This window comes from Schistocerca nitens, chromosome 6 (genome assembly GCF_023898315.1).
Source record: "Schistocerca nitens isolate TAMUIC-IGC-003100 chromosome 6, iqSchNite1.1, whole genome shotgun sequence".
Classification (NCBI taxonomy): domain Eukaryota; kingdom Metazoa; phylum Arthropoda; class Insecta; order Orthoptera; family Acrididae; genus Schistocerca; species Schistocerca nitens.
In genome coordinates, this window is record NC_064619.1 from 122982899 (window position 1) to 123005112 (window position 22214).

Consider the following 22214-nt stretch of genomic DNA (forward strand, 5'->3'; position numbering starts at 1 on the left):
TGCTTCCATTGTGACACACTTGGATACTGTCTGTATCCTCTGAAACTTTCCCTGTCTCCCTTTTTACCACCTCCCAGATTGTTTTTATTTTATTATTTGATCTGTCAGTTTCAGATTTGATAAACATACTCTTGGATTTCTTAATAACATTCTTTAGGATGTTACAGTACAATCTGTAGTGTTCCCTATCCTGAGGTTTATCAGTATTTCTGAGTGAAAAATAAAGCATTCTCTTTTTTCTACATGAAGTTTTTATTCCCTTAGTGAGCCACTGTCTCCTACAGTCATTCCGGTTTGTGCTTTTTGAAATTTTCTTAGGAAATACAGCTTCAAAAAGGGTAACAAATTCATTTAGGAAAAGGTTGAATTTATCATTTACATTTTTAGCCTGATATACTGTCTCCCAATGTAACTGCTCCAAATGCCTACTGAAGGTTTCTAGATTCTCACTGTTGATTAACCTGTATGGTCTACTGATAGAACTGCTCTTGTTAGAAGGGTTTACACATGTATTTCCAACATGAGAGACCATTTAAGATTTTTGTTACAAATATATTTTCGATTCTATTATTATCTACAAAAATATTGTCAATCAGACTTGTACAGTTCTTTGTTATCCTAGTGGGAAAGTCAACAACTGCCCTCGGACTGAAAGAACTCATTTCATTCTCAAACTCTATTCTATCATTGTTACAGGTAAGAAGATGTACATTAAAATCACCAAGCATAATTATTTCTTTGGTTTTTTAATACAAGTAAGTTAAAAGTGATTATAGTTGCTTGAGGAATACACTGATCTTTCCTGAGGGAGCTCTGTAGACAGCAATAACATAAATAGGCAGTGTATTGACAAGGACTTCAATGCAACAAGCCTCAAAATGCTGGTCAACACAATTTTTTTTTTTTACATCCCGGAAAGCTTCACATGATGTGTGTCTGCAGCAAGATGGCCGCGAGTGTGTGATTCTAACTTGAGAAATAGTTATAGTTATGCTGTTAAAAAGGGAGCTTGTAAGAATTGTAACACTGAAATTACAACGCTAAAAGAACGAATTGCGAGCTTACAATTCATAGTCAGTTCCTTAAGAAGCGATATTGACTCACTCAAGAAAGAAAACCGAGATCTACGATCGAAGCCAACACTAAATGAAGTGATGCAAGACAAAAGTAATATTTCGTCCGAGTGGGTAAAAGTGTCGCACAGAAATAGTGTTCCAACTACAAAAAGAACAACAAAGTCAGCTAAAACTGTCACATTTTCGGGGAAAAACAAATATCATGTTTTGCAAACAAGTGACTGTGATAACGACTCTCCAAATGATCGTGAACTTGAAAAAGTCAGTGAACTGTAGTGGTGGGCGGGAAATCGCGTATCTGTTAGAAATCACAGTGACTGAGAAGTCACAGATATCACAGTAGCAACTTTACAGAATCTAACTGCGATTTCAGTCACAGTTAGCAGTCGCAAATAGTATTTCACATTCAAAGACGTGAGACATCTATTGGTCGAATTTAGCACTGCTTTCTGCGATTTCAGTGACAAGTCGCAACTACGAGTCGCAAGTAGCAAGTAAAAAGCGCGGTTAACAGTGCCATTTGTTGGCCAAAGTTCGTACTACGTCCATCTCTGCGATACCGTATCGAGTCGCGATTTCCGTGACAAGTCGCAAGTAGCAACTAGAAAGCGCGGTTAACAGTGCCATCTGTGGGTCAAAGTTCGTACTACGCCCATCTCTGCGATACACTATTGAGTCCAACTGCGATTTCCGTGACAAGTCGCAACTAAAGCTGGGTTTACACTAGCAAGTCGCTTGCAGAAATTATTGCTGCAAGTTATTACGATCCGCTTGCGGCTGTGTTTACACCACAACGCAAGAATTAAGCAAGATTCTTCCGCAAGTTCTTTGGCAAGAAACTTGCGTCAACAAGTTGCAGATACTGTTTACATATGCTTTCAGTACCACTACGAGTGTCTGCCGAAGTATAAAATGACAAGTAGGCGTGTGAGATATGCTGCAGCTCTTGTAATTGTAATGAAAAACGTGAAAAAGAAAAAGAGAAGTATTTGGGTTAGAGAATGGATAATGTGAAGATCGCAATATGGTGCCTATAATAACCTTTTGCAAGAACTTAGTATCGAGAGCATGGATACGTTTGAAAACTTTTGCAGAATGTCCTCAAATGATCTGGAGTGTTTGTTGACATTAATAGCGCCCGTCATATCAAAACGAGACACAAAGTTCCGTACTGCTATTTCAGCAAAGGAACGTTTGCTTGTCACTCTACGATTTATAGCTACAGGTGAGCTACAAATAAAATAGGCCTTTTCGTTTATTTGTGTGAAACATAGAACGAAAACAAGTTTAAATTTTGAAAACTTTTCTTTGTAGGAGACTCATACAAGTCCCTGATGTACTTGTTTCGTATTCCGGTCAGCACGATTTCTCTGATCGTACCTGACGTATGTAGAGCCATTTTTGACGTATTGAAAAGGGAAAATTATTTGAAGGTATGTGAAAACACAACAATGAAACTAAATTTTTATTGAAATAAACTGCATTTTACAGAATGATATACTTATAAAATTTTTTTTCTAATGCTCATAAAATGGATAGTGACTAGCTAATTAAATAGAACATGTAATAATTACACATCATCTGTTTCTAGACTCCTGAAACAACAAGCGAGTGGATGCAGGTGGCAAAGGGGTTTGAAGAGAACTGGAACTTTCCACACTGCATTGGGGCATTGGATGGGAAGCATATTGTGATGCAAGCTCCAAAAGACAGTGGAAGCTATTATTATAATTATAAACATTGCCACAGTGTTGTATTATTGGCACTTGTAGATGCCAGTTACAAGTTGTTATACATGGATGTAGGCTGCAATGGAAGAGTTTCAGATGGTGGTGTATTCAGTACCTGTTTCCTATCTTCAGCGTTGGAGCAAGGACATCTTGACATTCCTCTGCCCAAACCACTTCCTGGCAGAGAAAAGGACACCCCCTATGTAATCATTGCAGATGATGCATTTCCAATGAGGTCATATTTAATGAAGCCCTATCCATTCCATAACCAGCCGGGTCCGAACAGAGTGTTTAATTACAGGTTATCGAGGGCCAGAAGAGTTGTGGAAAATTTTTTTGGACACATTGCACAACGGTTTAGGATATTGAGGCGTCCATTGTTATTAGGTCCTGAAAAAACTGTGACAATAGTTTCAGCTATATGTGCTCTACACAATTTCTTAATGGACAGGAAAGATGGCAGTTATGCAAACCGAAGTAATTTTGATGTAGAGGATGTACAGAATGGTGAGGTAATAGGGGCCTCATGGAGGAATGAAGAGCAAGGAACACACAATTTAATCCCCATTCAAACAGGGCAATGTAACAGAAATTCTCACGATACTAGAGCAATTCGTGAAGAATTCATGAATTACTTTGTATCGCCATTAGGTGAAGTACCTTGGCAGTACAGATACATTTAAAATGTAGACTTGGAAAATATATTTGCTGCCTGCGACTTATCATTTATAGCCTTACCATTAAGTTCAATAGTGATGTTCTTTTCTGTGGCTGGCTGCCCCAGCACTCATTTCACTACATTCTATATGGCCCTAAGCGTGTTTTCGGAGTTACTGATTTCTGACATTACATACATGTTCCTGGACTTTACTATAAAGTTTCTCAGTAATTTTGAGTATTTTTTTTAACGTGCAACTGCAGGACCAGTTGAACACTTATTTACTTAATGTTAAATTGCAAAGATTGGCTGCAGTGAAAAGTATAAAGCCTATCAATATCTGCAAAGAAGCCTGTTAGTAAGTAGTGAAATTCAATTTAAGATCAGAAGAATTGGAGCTTGCACTACTTGACAAAAGTTGTGCATAATTTTGTTCCACATGGCCATAATGTATGGGCACTCAATGTAATTACAGCTGCACAGAAGAAAGAACATCATGTGTATGGTATGCTGTGGTGCAGTAGGATATTCTATGAAATCAACTATTAATGAATAATATATTTACAAATTAACAATTATGATGAACGGACAAGGAATCTTCTATAGTTTGGTTTCTTTACAGAACTTATCTTACCTTTGTGTAATACCTTTAAATTGTGAACTGTGTGTTTTGTATGCTTATTCCATTCCAACCCTTAACACATTTTTAGAAACAGGAGAATATTCATTCATATTCCATTTACATTATGGCGCTCTTGTCTTGTATAAAATCTCACATTTGGAGAACTGTATACTATTTTATTCATAGAAATTGTAGATGTAGTCAGTGACAGTACAAAGTGACAATGGCACTGGCCCAACTGCATTTAAGTTACTTGAGGAATCAAAATGTAAACAGGTTCCTCCAACATTACTGCAAATTGGTATTCACAATACTTGGCAATTTATGTTCACTATTTTGTTCTGGAAGGTAGCAATACGTAGGCAATGTTTTTTATTGGAGGATAACATGGGAAATGGCAGCAAATATGTCTGCGAGACTATATTTGACATGCAACCAAACATTTCAATTTTGAAATAAACTATAGTCTGCACAATACAATTTACACAAGGAGCTGTGGAGGCCAAGAAAGGATCACAACCTACCTTTCAGTTTCTTTACAAAAATTCTTTCCTTAATTGCAGTTTTGAAAATAACTATTCTGCATATAACTTTCACTAGGAGATCCAGGTCAGGTTAGGAATTGAAACCCACTTTGTTTCTTTACAAAAATCCTTCCTTGGTTGCAATTTTGAAATATTTTGCACAGTACAATTACAGCTTCAACAGAGTTGTGTAGGCCAAGAAACTAAGCACAACCTACCATTCAGTTTCTTTATGAACTGTCTTTCATTTGTTATTAATATAATCTTACATTTGTAGCTAATTATTTTGGCACAGAATTGGAATACAACTACTTCTCATACAATCAGCGTTAGTGTACCACATTTAAGTTTCTAGCTAATAATCATACAGATTTAATAAGCATTTACTGTTCCTATATGTGAAACATTTCAAAAATCAATTTCTGAAGATGTTGTTTGTAAGACCTCAACAAAAGCCCAAAATGTAAACATTCCAGTGAGCCTAAATTCACCAATCATTACAGGTTTACTGAGCCATTTTTTAAGGTTGTTGAATAAACACTACATTCTGAAAATAAAATGTTTTATTTCGGTATCATACAGATATTCTATTATCATTATTCTATGTTTATAAAATCTGTTACATTAAGTACGCATTGACTGGCAGCACTTGTCTCTCTCACTGGCGAAACTGGAGTGGATGGTATTTCTGCACTGTCAATCTCGCTCATTTCAATGATGTTTTTCAGAATCATTATTTTCAGTTTGTTTACATTTTTTTCATTCTTTAGTGACCGCAGCTCACTAGCCACATAATCTCCAAAGGTTTGGAAAGCATCAATTTCCTGGCCCAGAATTTTTTCTGCCTTTTCAATGAGCCCATTACCACTTCCTTTAGTCTCCTTTCGTTTTCGTTTCTTCCCCTCATTAGCAACAGGCACATCATCTCCTGTAACTATTTCTTCTCCCTGCAAAAAGTAACAAAATTGAATATAACAGCAGATCAAAGGCAAACAAGAGGCAAACAAATGGAACATAACTAAGTTTCCATACAGTGTCGATAGACTTCATTGGAAGCATATTGCTCATACTACAACCAAAAGACAGTGAAGGTTAATAGAATTTAAGTTCACAATGTAAAATGTGACTAATACATATTAATTATACCATTTTGTACTATCTGTGTTATTGTTATGCAAGAACAACTATTGTTTAAGTCAGCAATCAAAAGATTGTTTTGAACATCACAGGGCTTTACAAGCCCTGGTTCTGTTGGTGGTGGTATTATGAAAATAATTTGTTTACATTCCCAAAAACTGGATCTACTCAATACTATGACTAATGATCTTGCTGCAAATGTATAATTCCACATGGCAATCAAATTTGCAGAGACTAATATAGTTAGTTTCATGTTACGTGGATCATTTAGCATGATAAATTGTAACAATGTGGAAGGAGTCATTATACATAGCAAATTAATTTGTGAACGTGTCTACATGCTGAACATTTATAAGGCGTATATATTTTTTATATCCATGAAAGTTATAACATACAAACTCGTTAGTACCCACCACCTACTGCACATCACAGTAAAAGAAATTCTTCTACGGAAAAGGGGTTTCTTTTCAATTATTTACTTTGCTATCTGTCAGACACTTCATATCACTGTGTAAGTAGTCAAAACTTTTAGTTGCAGCATGGTGCGCTGAAGACAACTTTAATGTAGAGTAATTAATGTAATTTCATTAATGCATAAATATACTGTGAAGTAGTAGAATACCCAATACCTTAAACTGGTGTATATGGGATGATTGTGGTTGAGCATCACATATTATTCTCACAGCACGCTTTTGGACAATGAAGACTTTCTTACTTAGATATGAGTTGCTCCCAGAACACTATTACATATAACACTGTATGAAAATATGTCAACTTACTGATTTGTCTCTCCCCAATGATTCTAAGTTCAAATGTGGATGAACTGAGTTGTTTTAGGAATCCAAAATGTGCTTTTTCAGTTTTAATTTTCATCAATATGGACACCTAAGAATTTTGAAGTTTCCACCCAATTCATTATTTCCTCACCATCTATTAACTTATCACTGGTGTAGTACACACCTGGATGTGCAGGACTGATTTTTTTTTCTTTTTAAATTGAGGGTGGAACCATTTGCAGAAAATCAGGCAATGATACTTTTAACAACACTGTTTACCAATTCTTTTGTTGAAGAATACTTGGATTGATTACAGTACGTCTCATCAACAAAAAGAACTAATTCTGCTTCTTGGATATTAGCTGGAAAGTCATTCACCTACATGAGGAACTATAATGCTGGAAGGAGATAAGTGTTGTGCTGAGGCATTCAGTAGAGTAATACTACACAGATACTTAATTATTGGGCTCTGAACAGTGATATTATGCTAAAAAATCATTATTAAGTGTGATAAGAAGCCTTAAAAAATATGAGCCCACCCAAATCATTTCCACAAATATTGAGGCAACAGACAGTGGTGTAAAAACAAGGTTCTCAAACATCTCCGGGGGGATAAATAAATCATGAGAGTACACTATCACAGTATTTAGCAGTTAATTCTTTAACATAATACAGTTAGGTGGTAAAAGTCATAAAATTGAAATCTCACAATGAAGAGCAACCTACCCCACTTTTACTTCCCAACAAGGAGCTACAGTAAACAAACAAGGAATCCCAGCTTAACTTCACAGCTACTTACCTTTGTTGATAGCGAAGATATTCTGTTAGAAGTTGTGGCAACACTACTCTCTAGAAATTTCATTGCTGAAAAAAATGGCCACCGAGAATCCGAAACTACGCCAGGAGAGCCGCTTTTTATTTTCTGCAGTTTCCTAACTTCTTGAGAAAATTGGGTCTTTAAGTTATGCCACTTTCTTTGTACCTCTTTCACTGACGTGTCGAATATTGACGAGATTTCGTTCAATGCACACATCTTCTTCATTCTATCCTTAAAGTCCCAATTATGTACATCCCAAATTTCGGGGTAGCTCTCCACGGCTTCAATAAAATTTTCTGTGTCCTGTTTCGTCCATTCTCGTTTCTCCTCCATTTCTGAAATTTGTTGGCATATAATACGTGAGATAGCTGCATAAAATTAAGTCACCACATTAAGTAAACTGTTAAATATGAGTGTTATGCAGACGACATACTTACTATAACTTGCGCTTCCTACTTGCAGGAAATAGAAATAAATCCTAAAAGCTGCAAGTTACTTGCAGATAGCTCTTGCGTGGTGTTCACACTGGAAGCGGAAAACGTGCAGCAAGCTACTTCCGCAATAAATTGCTGCGGTCGCAAGTCGACTTGGCGATAAGTTTACACTCGCAACTCGCGCGGCAAGTTCCTCCGCGCAAGTAAATTGCTGCAATATGTTGCTAGTGTAAACCCAGCCTAAGAGTCGCAAGTAGCAACTAAAAAGCACAGTTAGCACTGCCATCTGTTGAGCAAGGTTCATACTACGCTATTCACTACCGAGTCAAAGTGCGATTTCTGTGACAAATCGCAACTAAGAGTCGCAAGTAGCAACTAAAAAGCGCAGTTAACATACTTTTCCTAGTGTCATCTGTTGACCGACGTACGTACTTCGTTATGAGAGCCTTGTGCCTCACGAGATCGATGTGCTGTGTGTGCATATGAAGGGCTTATTTCAATAGTGGTACAAGTCCATTTTTGTTCATTTTGAGATACAGAGTCGTAAAGTTAAATGAGCGCTGAAAAATCTGCAGTTGAGATACCAGAAATATTCAAGCATATGGCTTCTTGCTAGAGATGAACCTTTATTTATGTTTGTTTGGATCACTAATTTCAGAAGCATTATAGACAGAAAAGTGGAGGTAATGGACTTGTACCACTATTGAAATAAGCCCTTCATATTATATGACGACATGCACATTCAGCATCAGTTATGGTTGGTCAAATACTGCTGTGACTCTGAATGTATTATATTAATAAGAAGCAACATTGCCTTTTTCTCCTGAAAATATCAAGTAACGTAACAAATGTGATTCTGCTTCCAATATGACAGTTTTGGTTAATACTCCACATGCCTACAGGACTTTGCAATGTTAACACAGCAGAACTCAGACATCTGTGTAAGTGTAGAGAAATGAAAACAGTCATATGAATGCCTCACTTTTGTTCCGACACAGTTCAAGACTCGGGAGAAAAGTTTTACACCTGGTGTTCTACATGGCAACTTCACACACAAGTACTTTTTGCCGACACTACTACCACCTACATAAGTAAGCTTTTCCTGTGTTACTTTCAAGTAATGCACTTAAGCTATTCCTGATTTAACTGGAAGATCTGTACTTCCCACTTTCATATCAACAGCCTCAAAATGCATATTGTAGACTTCGGGATATGTTACAGGTCAGTGTCACACCAAGATTGTGGAGAAAGGGGGGGGGGGGGGGGGGGGGCGGCATGTCACTCTCCAACTGAACTGAAAATGAATAGCGTTTTTTCAAATAATGTCAACAACAAACACAGATCATCACTGAAAAAGAGCAATGTACTATTACAACAGATAGTGATGGGCTAAATTGCGATTTTCCGATATCAGTGATTTCTGTGAATGGTACTTTTCAGTATCTGTTATTCTTAACTGTGATTTGTCGCAGTTAAGGAACATAGGTCGTGTATCCCTCCGCCACTGCTATTTCTGCTACTTCCGCGATTTCTGCTACTTCTGCGACTTACCACCGTATGAAAAAGTTACGTCTGTCAACACAGAAAATTGCATCTCAACAAACCTGTCATTGGCAAGTATGTTTTACGTTTTTTCTTCCGTTGGCTTTAATTTTGTATTAAAGAAACAACTGTGAAAATATTAATAGTGTAATTAATATGTAAGTAGCCATACAGTACTGTAATAGTTCATGTTTAGAAAATGAATTCTAACATATTGTTATGTTCACAGGTACCTGAACTACATTTCAGTCACTCAGTAAAGTGATAACTCAAAATATCATTGTCAACAGATCTGAAGAAATTGCCACTGCGTCTTTAGACCGTTTTCGTCAGACGAGAGGTTAGTTTCTAAGCGTTTTGATGGACTTAATTACTTCAGTGAGATCGTTCTTGCAAATGTGATATTCACTATAGCAAATATTAGCAATCTACTCTGTCAATTATATTGCTAGTAATTAATGACAGCCGGCCGCGGTGGCCGTGCGGTTCTGGCGCTGCAGTCCGGAACCACGGGACTGCTACGGTCGCAGGTTCGAATCCTGCCTCGGGCATGGGTGTGTGTGATGTCCTTAGGTTACTTAGGTTTAAGTAGTTCTAAGTTCTAGGGGACTTATGACCTAAGATGTTGAGTCCCATAGTGCTCAGAGCCATTTGAACCATTTGAATTAATGACAGCAAAAATTGTTTAATAATCCTTGTGTTTTTGCAGACACAGTTCTGACTCTGATTACTGGTTGCTGTACGTATCTATCCACATCAAGGCTGTTGAGAGAGACTAGTGAAGATTCAAGACAGCTCTTAGAGGATTTGCAGTTTAAAAGTGAAATAATTGTGAAATAAGTGTGTGAATGATTAAACTGTGTTTTATTGAAGTTGTTGTGCGATTTTAAAGGAATAATAAATGTCAAATACAGTGAGTGAGTAATAAAAATCTTATTTTCCACTTGTTTAAGCCGTCCTATAACCATAATTTTCCGCCACTTATTGGTAAACACTTGTTGGAGACTGACATGCCGCCCCCCCCCCCCCCTTTCTCCACAATCTTGGTGTGACACTGACCTGTAACATATCCCGAAGTCTACAATATGCATTTTGAGGCTGTTGATATGAAAGTGGGAAGTACAGATCTTCCAGTTAAATCAGGAATAGCTTAAGTGCATTACTTGAAAGTAACACAGGAAAAGCTTACTTATGTAGGTGGTAGTAGTGTCGGCAAAAAGTACTTGTGTGTGAAGTTGCCATGTAGAACACCAGGTGTAAAACTTTTCTCCCGAGTCTTGAACTGTGTCGGAACAAAAGTGAGGCATTCATATGACTGTTTTCATTTCTCTACACTTATACAGATGTCTGAGTTCTGCTGTGTTAACATTGCAAAGTCCTGTAGGCATGTGGAGTATTAACCAAAACTGTCATATTGGAAGCAGAATCACATTTGTTACGTTACTTGATATTTTCAGGAGAAAAAGGCAATGTTGCTTCTTATTAATATAATACATTCAGAGTCACAGCAGTATTTGACCAACCATAACTGATGCTGAATGTGCATGTCGTCATATAATATGAAGGGCTTATTTCAATAGTGGTACAAGTCCATTACCTCCACTTTTCTGTCTATAATGCTTCTGAAATTAGTGATCCAAACAAACATAAATAAAGGTTCATCTCTAGCAAGAAGCCATATGCTTGAATATTTCTGGTATCTCAACTGCAGATTTTTCAGCGCTCATTTAACTTTACGACTCTGTATCTCAAAATGAACAAAAATGGACTTGTACCACTATTGAAATAAGCCCTTCATATGCACACACAGCACATCGATCTCGTGAGGCACAAGGCTCTCATAACGAAGTACGTACGTCGGTCAACAGATGACACTAGGAAAAGTATGTTAACTGCGCTTTTTAGTTGCTACTTGCGACTCTTAGTTGCGATTTGTCACAGAAATCGCACTTTGACTCGGTAGTGAATAGCGTAGTATGAACCTTGCTCAACAGATGGCAGTGCTAACTGTGCTTTTTAGTTGCTACTTGCGACTCTTAGTTGCGACTTGTCACGGAAATCGCAGTTGGACTCAATAGTGTATCGCAGAGATGGGCGTAGTACGAACTTTGACCCACAGATGGCACTGTTAACCGCGCTTTTTACTTGCTACTTGCGACTCTTAGTTGCGACTTGTCACTGAAATCGCAGAAAGCAGTGCTAAATTAGACCAATAGATGCCTCACGTCTTTGAATGTGAAATACTACTTGCGACTGCTAACTGTGACTGAAATCGCAGTTAGATTCTGTAAAGTTGCTACTGTGATATCTGTGACTTCTCAGTCACTGTAATTTCTAACATACGCGATTTCCTGCCCACCTCTACTATCAGACAGTCATGGCAGAAATCTTTCCAGCATGCTCCGTGAGAAAAATCGCGACATAGCAGTGACTAGTGTAGTGAAACCGGTAGCGGGATGTAAAAATGTTGTAGACATTAACTCTCAGACGAAATTAATGCAAGATAATGACTTTATCGTCTGTATAATGGGTTCAAACGATGTGGCAAAAAATGAAGCAGAGGTTTGCGTGAAAACGCTGCAGAATTTTTTACAAGCTAATAAATGAGAAACACAGTAGTTGCCACACTTCCTCATAGGCATAATCTGATTTATAGTTCGTGTGTAAACAAAGAAATTCGGAAAACAAACATTAAAATAAGGAAACTGTGTTCTCAATATGCTAAGTGCGATGTACTGGACATAAGCAAGCTGCATCGAAATCTGCACACAAAGCATGGAATGCATTTGAACTATGAAGGGAAAAGGTTTGTTTGTGATCGTGTTAGTGAAATAATTAAAGACAGACTTGTAAGGGATAGAACAGTCTATCAGCTTCCTGAACATCCTTCCAACAACAGCGAGGAAAACAAAATAAACAAGAAAGAACGAAAATACAACACTGCTGACGTTCCTAATTTAAACTAGAGGTATGTAATGCTGTAAATATGATTCCAAATTACCAAATCGTGAATACGCTCGAACTAAAAATTTATCACCATAATGTGCAATCCCTGCGTAATAAGATCGATGAAATTAACGTACTATTAACACATGAACTTAGTGATATCTCAGTGTTATGCATTTCTGAGCACTGGCTTAACCCAGAATTAATCCGGAATACGAAAATAAACAAATTTGTCTTGGCTGCTTACTACTGCAGGAAAAACAGCAAGCAGGGTGGGGTAGCAATCTACACAAAGGATAATGTAGATTTTATTACACTACCTGACTTAACTAGGGCAAATGTCGAAAAGGATTATGAAATTGCAGCTATAAAAATTACTCAGTTCAACCTGGTTATTGCTACAGTTTACCGATCACCATCCGGGAATTTTGAACTTTTCTTAAACAAAATGGAGTCATTGCTAAATAAAGTGAATAAAATGGATTGTGAATTGATAATCTGTGGTGACTTCAATATTGACTTCCTCACGAATAGTGGAAATAGTGAGACCATTTTGAACCTTGCAACGTCCTACAACTTAAAAGCTGAAGTAAAAGCTGCTACCCGAGTATCAGAAACTTGCCAAACAGCTCTTGACCAGTTTCTAGTCAAGAAGAGTTTACACAACACCTCACTAAAAATTTTCAATGCAGGTTTTAGTGATCATCTTGCTCAAATATTAAGCATAAAAGTACAAGGCAGTATTATTAACAACATGTCTTACAGAACAGCATATTGAAGTTATAATCAGCATAATGTAAACTACTTCAACAACTTATTACAGAAAGAAAAATGGCTAGGAGTGTACAAAATGAACGATATAAATGAAAAATTCAACAGTTTCATTGATACATTAGCCCATTTCTTTGAACTTGCATTCCCACTGAAAACATTAACCATATGGGGGAACTCTAGAACAAACAGCTGGATCACAAAGGGAATAAGGGTTTCATGCCAGAAGAAAAGACTACTTCATGAAATATGTAACTCGAAAAATTCCTCACCTGCAGTACGCGCATACTATAAAAAATACTCCAAAATATTAAGAAGAGTAATAAAAGCAGCAAAAATAATGCATAATGATGAAATCATTTATAATTCAGCTAATAAATCAAAGGCTATGTGGAGTGTTATAAAAAAAGAATGTGGAGAATACAGACAACCTTGCAAAAATATAACACTATCACATAAAAATAAAAAAGTAACAAACCCCTTAGAAGTAGCCAACACATTTAACAACTTTTTCACAGGTGTTGCTGATAATATGTTACAATCAAACTTTAAGAGCACCCAGGCAAATGAGTATAAAATAAGTGCATGTAGAGGATCTATGTACATCAGTTCTGTTTCACAAGATGAAGTAGCTAAAGCAATAAAAGGACTAAAAAATTCCAAATCGGCAGGTATTGATGGTATACCTGCAACAATGTTAAAGAAGAGTGCATCAAACCTAACTGAAGTACTCACACACTTACGCGACTGCTCACTTCAGGCAGGCACTTTCCCCAAGGTGTTGAAAACATCAAAAGTTATTCCTGTATATAAAAAAGGGGATAAAGACAATGTAAATAACTACAGACCCATCACAATTTCCTCCTGCATCTCTAAAGTACTGGAAAAAGTTATGTATGAGAAACTTATGAAATTTATAAATAAAAACAGCATCCTATGTAACATCAGCATCAGAAACAAGAGGTCAACGACAACTGCTGCCTATGAGTGCATCAGTTCCATCCTAAACCTGATGGACAAAAAACAGGAAACAATAGGAATCTTTATTGACTTGTCAAAAGCTTTTGACATGGTGGACCATAAAATTCTGCTATCAAAGCTAGAAAGATATGGTATTTGAGGTCTGTCCAACAAGTGGATCAGTTCCTTCCTGACTAATTGTATGCAGGCAGTATGTATCAAGCACACAAATATTGAACTAAAAACTGTATCTAATCACTTATCTGACTATAAACAAATTAAATGTGGTATACCCCAAGGATCAGCATTGGGACCCCTTCTGTTTCTTCTGTACATAAATGATCCAAGCTTAAATCTTGATGCACACAAAACAATCATATTTGCAGATGACACCACGATTCTACTAAAAGGAGACGACAATGAACAGTTACAGCAGACAGTAAACACGGTCACGAAACAACTTAGCAGCTGGGCACAGAGTAATCAGCTTGTAATAAACAGTAAGAAAACCATTGCTCTAAAATTCCACAATGTTCCTAACAAGGACATGTTTATCCCATCAGTCTCTATCAATGACGAACCAGTTGGTATCAATACTGAAATCAAATTTTTAGGACTTTGGCTGCAGAGTAACATCAGATGGAATAAGCATATTGAATATCTCAATGCAGAACTGAGCAAAACATGTTACCTTCTTTGTTCATTAAAATCATGCTGTAGTGAGAAAACAGTATTGAATGCATATCATGCGTACTTTCATTCTCGTCGTAGATATGGGGTCACCTTCTGGGGAAACTCTAAAACAGCTAATAGCACTTTTAAACTACAAAAAAGGGCCATTAGAATCTTGTTTGGGTGCAAGCCTAGAGACTCTTGTAAACCCCTGTTTAAGAAATCTGGTATTCCTCCATTACCATGTGTATACATTATGGAAACCCTTTTGTTCTTTAAATTAAATGTAATAGGCAAGGACCGGAGACTGCAAAAAAACTGTGATATACATGAGCACTTTACCAGACAAAACAGAAACTTACATATGACTCAAATCAGTACAGCACTGTGCCAAAAAGGTACTTTTCACATGGGAGTTAAGCTTTATAACAAACTTCCTGAAAACTTAAAAGCTATCACTGAGGTCAATACATTTGGAAAATCTCTCGAGTCATATTTACAGCATCACTGCTTTTACTCCATTGAACAATATTTAAATTTACGAAATGTGTTGTATAAATACTTACGTGTAAAGTGTATTATTGTAACCTTAAATATGTATGCCTTGTAATGACTTTCAGCCTGTATATTTATAACTTGACTTGTCTAATGTCTTATGCATAAGCTGCTATGTAGACAACAGGACCAATAAAAAATACAATACAATACAATACATCTATAGATTTGTACACTATATTATTTCTAACATACATTATCAGTCCTCCTTTGTCCATTTTACTTCTAATATAAAAAGTTGCTAAGGTATACTTGTCTAATTGCAGCATTTCAATTCTCTCCTTCATATGATGTTCAGTAAAACATAAAATATGGGCATTGTTTATTACTGTTTACATTTGATAGATATAAAAAAACATGACAATATCAGTGTACATTGTTATGCACAAAAATACATTATTTTTAAAACTATATAAATACATTTTAATCCCTTCTTGGACAACATTTCTGTATGTTTCATTGATATGCAGCACTCTGTGAACTAGTTTCAGATGTACATACATACCTACAGATCCAGAGATCACAGGCCCTGCAGACCACATGCTGTTTCCGCAAATTGCCTCCATTCCTTTCCTTTTTGTGCTCAGTTCCTCCAGGAGCCTTCCACCCCAAGGAGTCCCACATCCTTCACTGGGTTGTCCATCCAGGACCGCCTTGGTCATTCTATGGGGCACCTGGTGTTTAGTTTCTTATCAACTGCTTTCTGTACCTCTCTTTCTTCTGGTTTCATTTACTCTTCTGCTTCTGCATGATTGTTGGTTGTTGAATCAAGAGGTACATTTTTTCGTTCATCCTCCTCATTCATTCTCCTTTATCAAAGATTGGTCCCTGTATATTGCTCATTATTCTTCTTTCAAATATGAATTGTTTTTCCTTTACTCATTGTGCCATGCTCCAGGTTTCTGAAATGTACATGACTGCAAAGCATATCACAGTGTTACATATTTTCATCTTAGAGTTTTTTTTTTTTTTATTTTGAACTGAGCATTCTCCCTGAGGGAACACATGCCTTTAAATTTCTTTTTATTTTTTATTTTTTTTATTTTTTTGCTGTACATTAGAGAAGTTAGTAAGCAATAATAGCCACAAAATATTTTGGTAAAAAGTTTTAAAAAGTGTGCTATAACAAAGTGAACAAAAACCTCTGAGCCACTGAACAACAGTCTTTTGCTGAAATGAGTAACAATTATGGTTACATGCCCATACTGCTGAGATTTTAGTATAGTTTACTTTATCATTCTTTTCTTGTCTGTGTTCTTGTTTGTAAGTCAAGTATAACATGTGCAGGTGAAAGTTCAATTAGCTGAGAAAGCACAGGAGGCAGCTGAGGCGGCAATGGCAGCTTTGGCAGGAAAACAGCAACTTGTTGATGAACTTGAAAGTGAAGTGCGTGAAGCACAAGAAATTCTTCAAGAGGAAAATGCAGCTTTGCAAGCCGCTCAGCAAGAAGCACAGTCAGCTATGACTTCTGCTCAACAAGCTGAACAGGAAGTACGTATGATTGTTTCAGCACATCTGCATTTTGTTTCATTTTCAGTGTTTTGCAATGAGAGGGCTGTGGAAGTGTCCTCTATTTTGGGGGCTGTGAGGTGTGTTAAACACCTCTTGAATTTGTTTGTTTAGTTATCTCCCAGCAGTAGTGGTATAGAAGAGCACTTGGTATACTCATTGGGATTCCTCCAAAGCCTATTATAAAATAACTATTTTTTTAACATTTTTTACTATCCCTGAAGTACTCTGTTCACATTTCCTACAGATGTTAGGCTACATCTTCCAGTTGCAGTAGCACTGACAGGTTCTGTACTGCCACAGTCAATTTAAAACTGATTCACAAGTTTTGGCAGTATAGTTGCTGTTTAAATACATGCATTCACTCTTGTCATCATTGCCCCCCCCCCTTTCCTGTTACCATTGGTCCCCCCCACCCCACCCCCACCCCCACAAGCAAAGGTAGATTTATCATTTATGTTAGTTTCGCATTCCTTATTCATGTTGCAGCTCAAAGTGCTGAACTCCGCTATCCAGCTGGAAAGGAGTGCTGTGTCAAATGCTGATACAACTGCCCAAGGAGCACAGCAGGAAGTGGTCGAGAAGACTCAGGTCCTGGATGCAGCTAAACGCCGAGTTGAAGCACTCACAAACGACTTGAATAGTGCCCGTGCAGACCTGGCTAATACCAAGCAAGCAGCAAATAAAGCAGCGCAGGCTGCCCAAGCTGCCCGTACCAATGCTGCCAGAAACCGACGTAGATTGAGAGGAAGCCAAACAGCTGACTCTATTAACGGCCCAGCAGTTTTACAGGTTCAAGGCACTCCACAACAAATAAGAAGACATCGAAGGCACTTTTATCCAGCAAGAGCCTCATCTGCAGCTTAAGTCATACTGTACACTATTTCTTTGTTACATTATGGAACTTCATGCAAGGAGATTGTCTTTTCTCTGGAAAGTTGAAAACGATCAGAGATCTTTACCTTAATTTTATACTGTATATATTTGCTACACTTTTAATGGTACAGGAATGGTTCTCTTATCAAGAGGACATATCATATTTATCCTGTCTGGTACTTGGAAATACATAAAGAACAACTGATATGACTCCAAACTGAGACAGCCAAGCAGTGAACTGGTAGTCTTGGTTTCAGTTGCATACCAAAGGTGGTGTGTATATAATGATTAGATAGAGATAAAAAAAGACATGTTGTACATAAGAGATTAATGCAACAGCCAGGTCAGTGGCACTGCACTATCCTGTTCACCTCCTATTCCTGCCTTCGGTAACAATTGCTTATTTACATATATTTACTGATTTAATTTCATATATATATGATATGCAGTCCTTGTAAAGAATTTCTTAAGTTATATTTTATAGTTACCAATGAAAGCTGTAAATAAATTGTATTTATACATTTGTCCTCAGTGCAAAGGAATATACTCGAAGGCTAAACAATAGCAAATACTCTGCCATGTAGCATGCAGCACAACAATAAAATTGGAAGTAAATTTTGTCAATACACAGTGTACAAGATTTATAACTGAAAAGTTGTCTGGAAATGTATTGTTGCTGTTCCTGGAAGGGCACAGTGAATCCACTTTTATTATGGCATTGTTCCATTAATGTTGTGTTTTTCTTCAAGTCATTGTGCTGCCAACTCAAATTCAACAGAAAAGTTTGTAAAATGAGAGACTTAGCAGATATACGACACTTTCAACAAAGACTCCAGTTTCGGTTTTTGTTTGCACCAACACATCAAAATAATAGAGTCACAGAAAATTGTGTTTTATGTAGAGGAATAAGTAGAAACAGTCACATGCAAGAGAGACACTAAGAGGATTTTCTGATAAAATAGTTAAGTTGATATCATAATATTAGCTACAAAATCTAATAACCATATTGAAAACCAGTTTCGACACAAGCAGTCATCTCTCTTGTTTAACAGTTAGAAATATATGGGGATTATATTGCTTGCAAACTTAAGGTGAATTAGTAGGTGTTCAGAAAAAGTTGGAAGCCATATTAGCCATCGTTAACAGATTTCAGGCTGCTGCCCTAATCTGTTTCAGTGTTGAGGCACACAATTATACAAACCTACAACACATCTGGTTTCATTGAAATTGCCTAAAACTACAGTGTCACTGTATCTTCTGATGTGCAACCTGTGACTTGTTTGTCTGCACTAGAGGGTGAATGGCATGTGGGTAGTGGGTAGTGGGTTCAGATATATCTGGCCGGAAGATGAATATGGAAACTGGATGCACAGCTTCCCTCTTATGTCTTAGAAACAGGTGCAAGCAAGGTGCTGCCCATTGTTGATAACACGTCAGAGCCAGCATGAGATGCCTCGTCTGTTGGGTCAGTGGCTGATTTTCCTGCCATTTCTGGACAAGCACAGAGGTGACAGGGCACTCCAACATTACATGGGTAATAGACCCCCAAATTTCTTCTCCAGGGAAATAACAGGCAGCTTGGGAAAGAAGGCCACTCTGCAATCATTAAGCTTGTTAAGGGATCACATCCAAGATGTGCAGTAGGCTCTCCCAGTAGCTGCCGTGGGTGCATCCGGCTGGCAAATAGTAGCTTATGTTGGCATGAATGATGCCTGCCACTTTGGTGGAGTGGGTGGTTACATTTTCTTCGAAATCTATTTGGTTTTGTCCAATACTTATTGTCCACTGCAACAAGGGGCTATAAACTACTAACGTAGGTAACCCCAAAACAGTCATAAATTAGTTATCTGTAGTCTACATTCTACTTCCCCACTTTTCAAGCTCTCCATAGTCAAAAAGAAATTTTTAGTTGATACTGTGAGGTAGTGGGATGTAGTAACTGAAATAATTTAGCTACTTTTTCAAGAAAGTGTCCAGATATTCAAATTTATTTTGTAGCACATGTAAAAAACACTAAAATTTCAGCTAAATTGTTTCCTTTAACTATCACCTAGCACAATTCAGAATCAAATCATTTTCACAGTTCTACAAATTCTGGCTCTGTCAAACATCAGCTTGACTAATCAAGACAGTTTAGCTCATTCTGATGTTCACAGGAAAGTTCAATTTTATACCTTGTGAATCAAGTATAATAACAGTGTCTCTCACAGTAACTTTAAGTTCATCTACATCTACATGGAGACTCTGCAAATCACACTTAAGTGCCTGGCAGAGGGTTCACTGAATCACTTTCACAACAATTATCTATTATTCGAATTTTGAACATCACAGGAAAAAAAGGAACACTTATATCTTTCCATGTGAACTCTGATTTCCCTTATTTTTATCATGATGATGGTTCTCCCTATGTAAGTTGGTATCAACAAAATATTTTCACATTCTGAGGAGAAAGTTGGTGATTGAAATTTCATGAGAAGATTCTGCTGCAACAAAAAAAGCCTTTGTTTTAATGATGTCCAACCCAAATCCTGTATCATGCCAGTGACACACTCTCCCCTAATTCTCAGTAACACAAAACATGCTGCTCTGCTTTGAACTTTCCCATTAATTCCACCTGGTAAGGAACCAACACTGTGCAGCTGTACACCAAAGGAGGACAGAGATATGATTAGATTAGATCCAGTTTTCGTTCCATAGACCCAAAAATGAGATGATTCTTGGGGGTGTGAAATAATGTCAGAAAGTATAACATAAAAAACATAAAACATTTGAATATAATATCCACTGCTCTGATCATTTGTCAGGAGATTGTCAAAATAGGTGAATACATTACAGTAAACTGGAACTGCTAATATTTACAGAATTAATACACTGTCAGAATGAAACATAGTTATGCAGTTTTAATAAATTTATTATACACAAAATACCTAGTCTTGACTGTTGTGACCAAGTGCTGTCAAAACTGAAATATAACGGACATTTTTACTCAAGCTAGTCAACATTCCCTGTTAAGATATTCATTTATAGAGTACAAGGAGCTGTCTATCAAAAAGTCTTTCAAACTCTGTTTAAACTGTGATTTATCCGAAACCAAGTTTTTAATGGTTGCTGACAATTTATTGAAAACGTGTGTTCTTGAATATTGGATCCCTTTTTGGACCAAACTATGTGATTTAAGGTCTTTATGTAAGTTAGACTGTTCTCATTCCTAGTATTGATACCTTGTAATGAGCTACTGGTTGGAAGTAGAGATATATTAATTGCAGAAAATTTCATTAATGAACAAATATATTAAGAAGCAGTAGTTAGAATACAAGGTTTCTTGAACAGGTTTCCACATGATGTTCTTGAATTTACACCACAAATAATTCTTATTACACACTTTGGCATGCTAAAAACTTTTGCTTGATTTCATGAGTTATCTCAGAATGTGATCACATATGACATAATAGAACGAAAGTAAGCAGATTATGCAAGTTTTTTATATTTATATCTCCTACATCTGACATCTCTTTCATTGCAAATGTAGACTGGTTTAGGGTCTTCAGCCAATGTGTGGTAAGGTCCTATGGGACCAAACTGCTGAGGTCATCCAGCCCTAGGCTTACATACTGCTTAATCTAACTTAAAATAACTTATGCTAAGGACAACACACACACCCATGCCAGAGGGAGGACTGCAACCACGTGAACCGTGACAAGGCACCTCAGACCGCGCGGCTATCCTGCGTGGCTACCTTTCCCAACTGAATTTATTATTAAGTTGTCATCTCAGAAATTTAACACTGTCAACTCATTTAATCTGTCTTCATTTGTTATCCAAATGCTGGGTCTTTTCAAAGTCTAATGACAGTGAATTAGCTTTAAACCATTTATTTATGCCAGAGAAAATTTGATTAGCAGCCATTTCTAAATCTGTACTTGACTTGCAACTTACTGCAATGTTTGTATCATTGCAAACAAAACAAACTTAGCACCGGGCAATGTAACAGACAAGAGGTCATTAATGCACATAAGAAAAAGCAATGGACCCAAGATGGAACCTTGAGGAACACCAAATGTAATTAATTTCCAGTCAAATGAACACTGACTTCCTACTGCACAGGTGTTTTGCAACGACACCCTTGGTTTCCTGTTAGTTAGATAAGACTCAAAACATTTTGCAGCACTGCTGATGACACCATAATATTCTAATTTACTTAAGAGAATGCTGTGATTCACACAGTCAAAGGTGTTTGACAAGTCACAGGATAATGCCAATAGCCTCTAATTTGTTATTTGATTAATTAAGTACATTCTCACTGAACATGTAAATGGCTTTCTCTCTATCAGAACTCTTAAGAAATCCACACTATGACTTGGGCAATATATTATTTCCAGTCAGGTGCTTAAGGAGATGCTTGAACACAACCTTTTCAAACATGTTTGAAAAAGCCAGCAAAAGTGAAATTGGCCAACAGTTTGATGGTATCTCTTTATCCCCCATCTTGTAAAGATGCTTAACTTCAGCATATTTTAGACAGTCTGGAAATGTTCCACTGATATGTTACACAAATAACTTAAGACAGAACTCAACTCACATGAGCACTCTTTGATTAACTTCATTGACA

The 22214-nt window shown here is 37.0% G+C and overlaps 2 protein-coding genes and 1 long non-coding RNA gene across 4 annotated transcripts in view; 2 read left to right on the forward strand and 1 right to left on the reverse strand.

Annotated features, from left to right (window-relative positions):
- Nucleotides 1–18235, forward strand: part of LOC126263253 (uncharacterized protein CG45076-like) — a 122387-nt gene extending 104152 nt beyond the window's left edge. Inside the window, exons 3-4 of the mRNA XM_049960338.1 lie at nt 16508–16711; nt 17219–18235. Coding sequence (XP_049816295.1) covers nt 16508–16711; nt 17219–17596 — 582 coding nt within the window. The 3' untranslated portion in view covers nt 17597–18235. The remainder of the gene's footprint in view (nt 1–16507; nt 16712–17218) is intronic.
- On the forward strand, nt 2169–2868 carry LOC126262813 (uncharacterized). Its single transcript, XR_007546762.1, has 3 exons — nt 2169–2301; nt 2391–2509; nt 2668–2868. It is a non-coding gene; the product is annotated as an uncharacterized LOC126262813 (long non-coding RNA).
- Nucleotides 5188–7576, reverse strand: LOC126262812 (uncharacterized). Of its 2 annotated transcripts, none has more exons than XM_049959659.1 (2): nt 7506–7576; nt 5188–5557 (listed from the first exon to the last, which is right to left on the reverse strand). In XM_049959659.1, exons 1-2 carry the CDS (start codon nt 7563–7565, stop codon nt 5207–5209), a joined length of 411 nt encoding a protein of 136 aa, XP_049815616.1. In that variant the 5' UTR covers nt 7566–7576; the 3' UTR covers nt 5188–5206. The 2 variants fall into 2 exon arrangements, with proteins under 2 accessions (XP_049815616.1, XP_049815614.1); XM_049959657.1 differs by lacking the exon at nt 7506–7576 and adding an exon at nt 7323–7391.
- Nucleotides 18236–22214: the final 3979 nt, after the last annotated feature.

Coding starts and splice junctions, on each gene's coding strand:
- LOC126262812 (XM_049959657.1), bottom strand. CDS start 7,385: ATGAAATTTCTAGAGAGTAGTGTTGCCACAACTTCTAACAGAATATCT. Junction 5,558..7,322: donor TATCTTCGCTATCAACAAAG/GTAAGTAGCTGT, acceptor TACTTTTTGCAG/GGAGAAGAAATAGTTACAGG.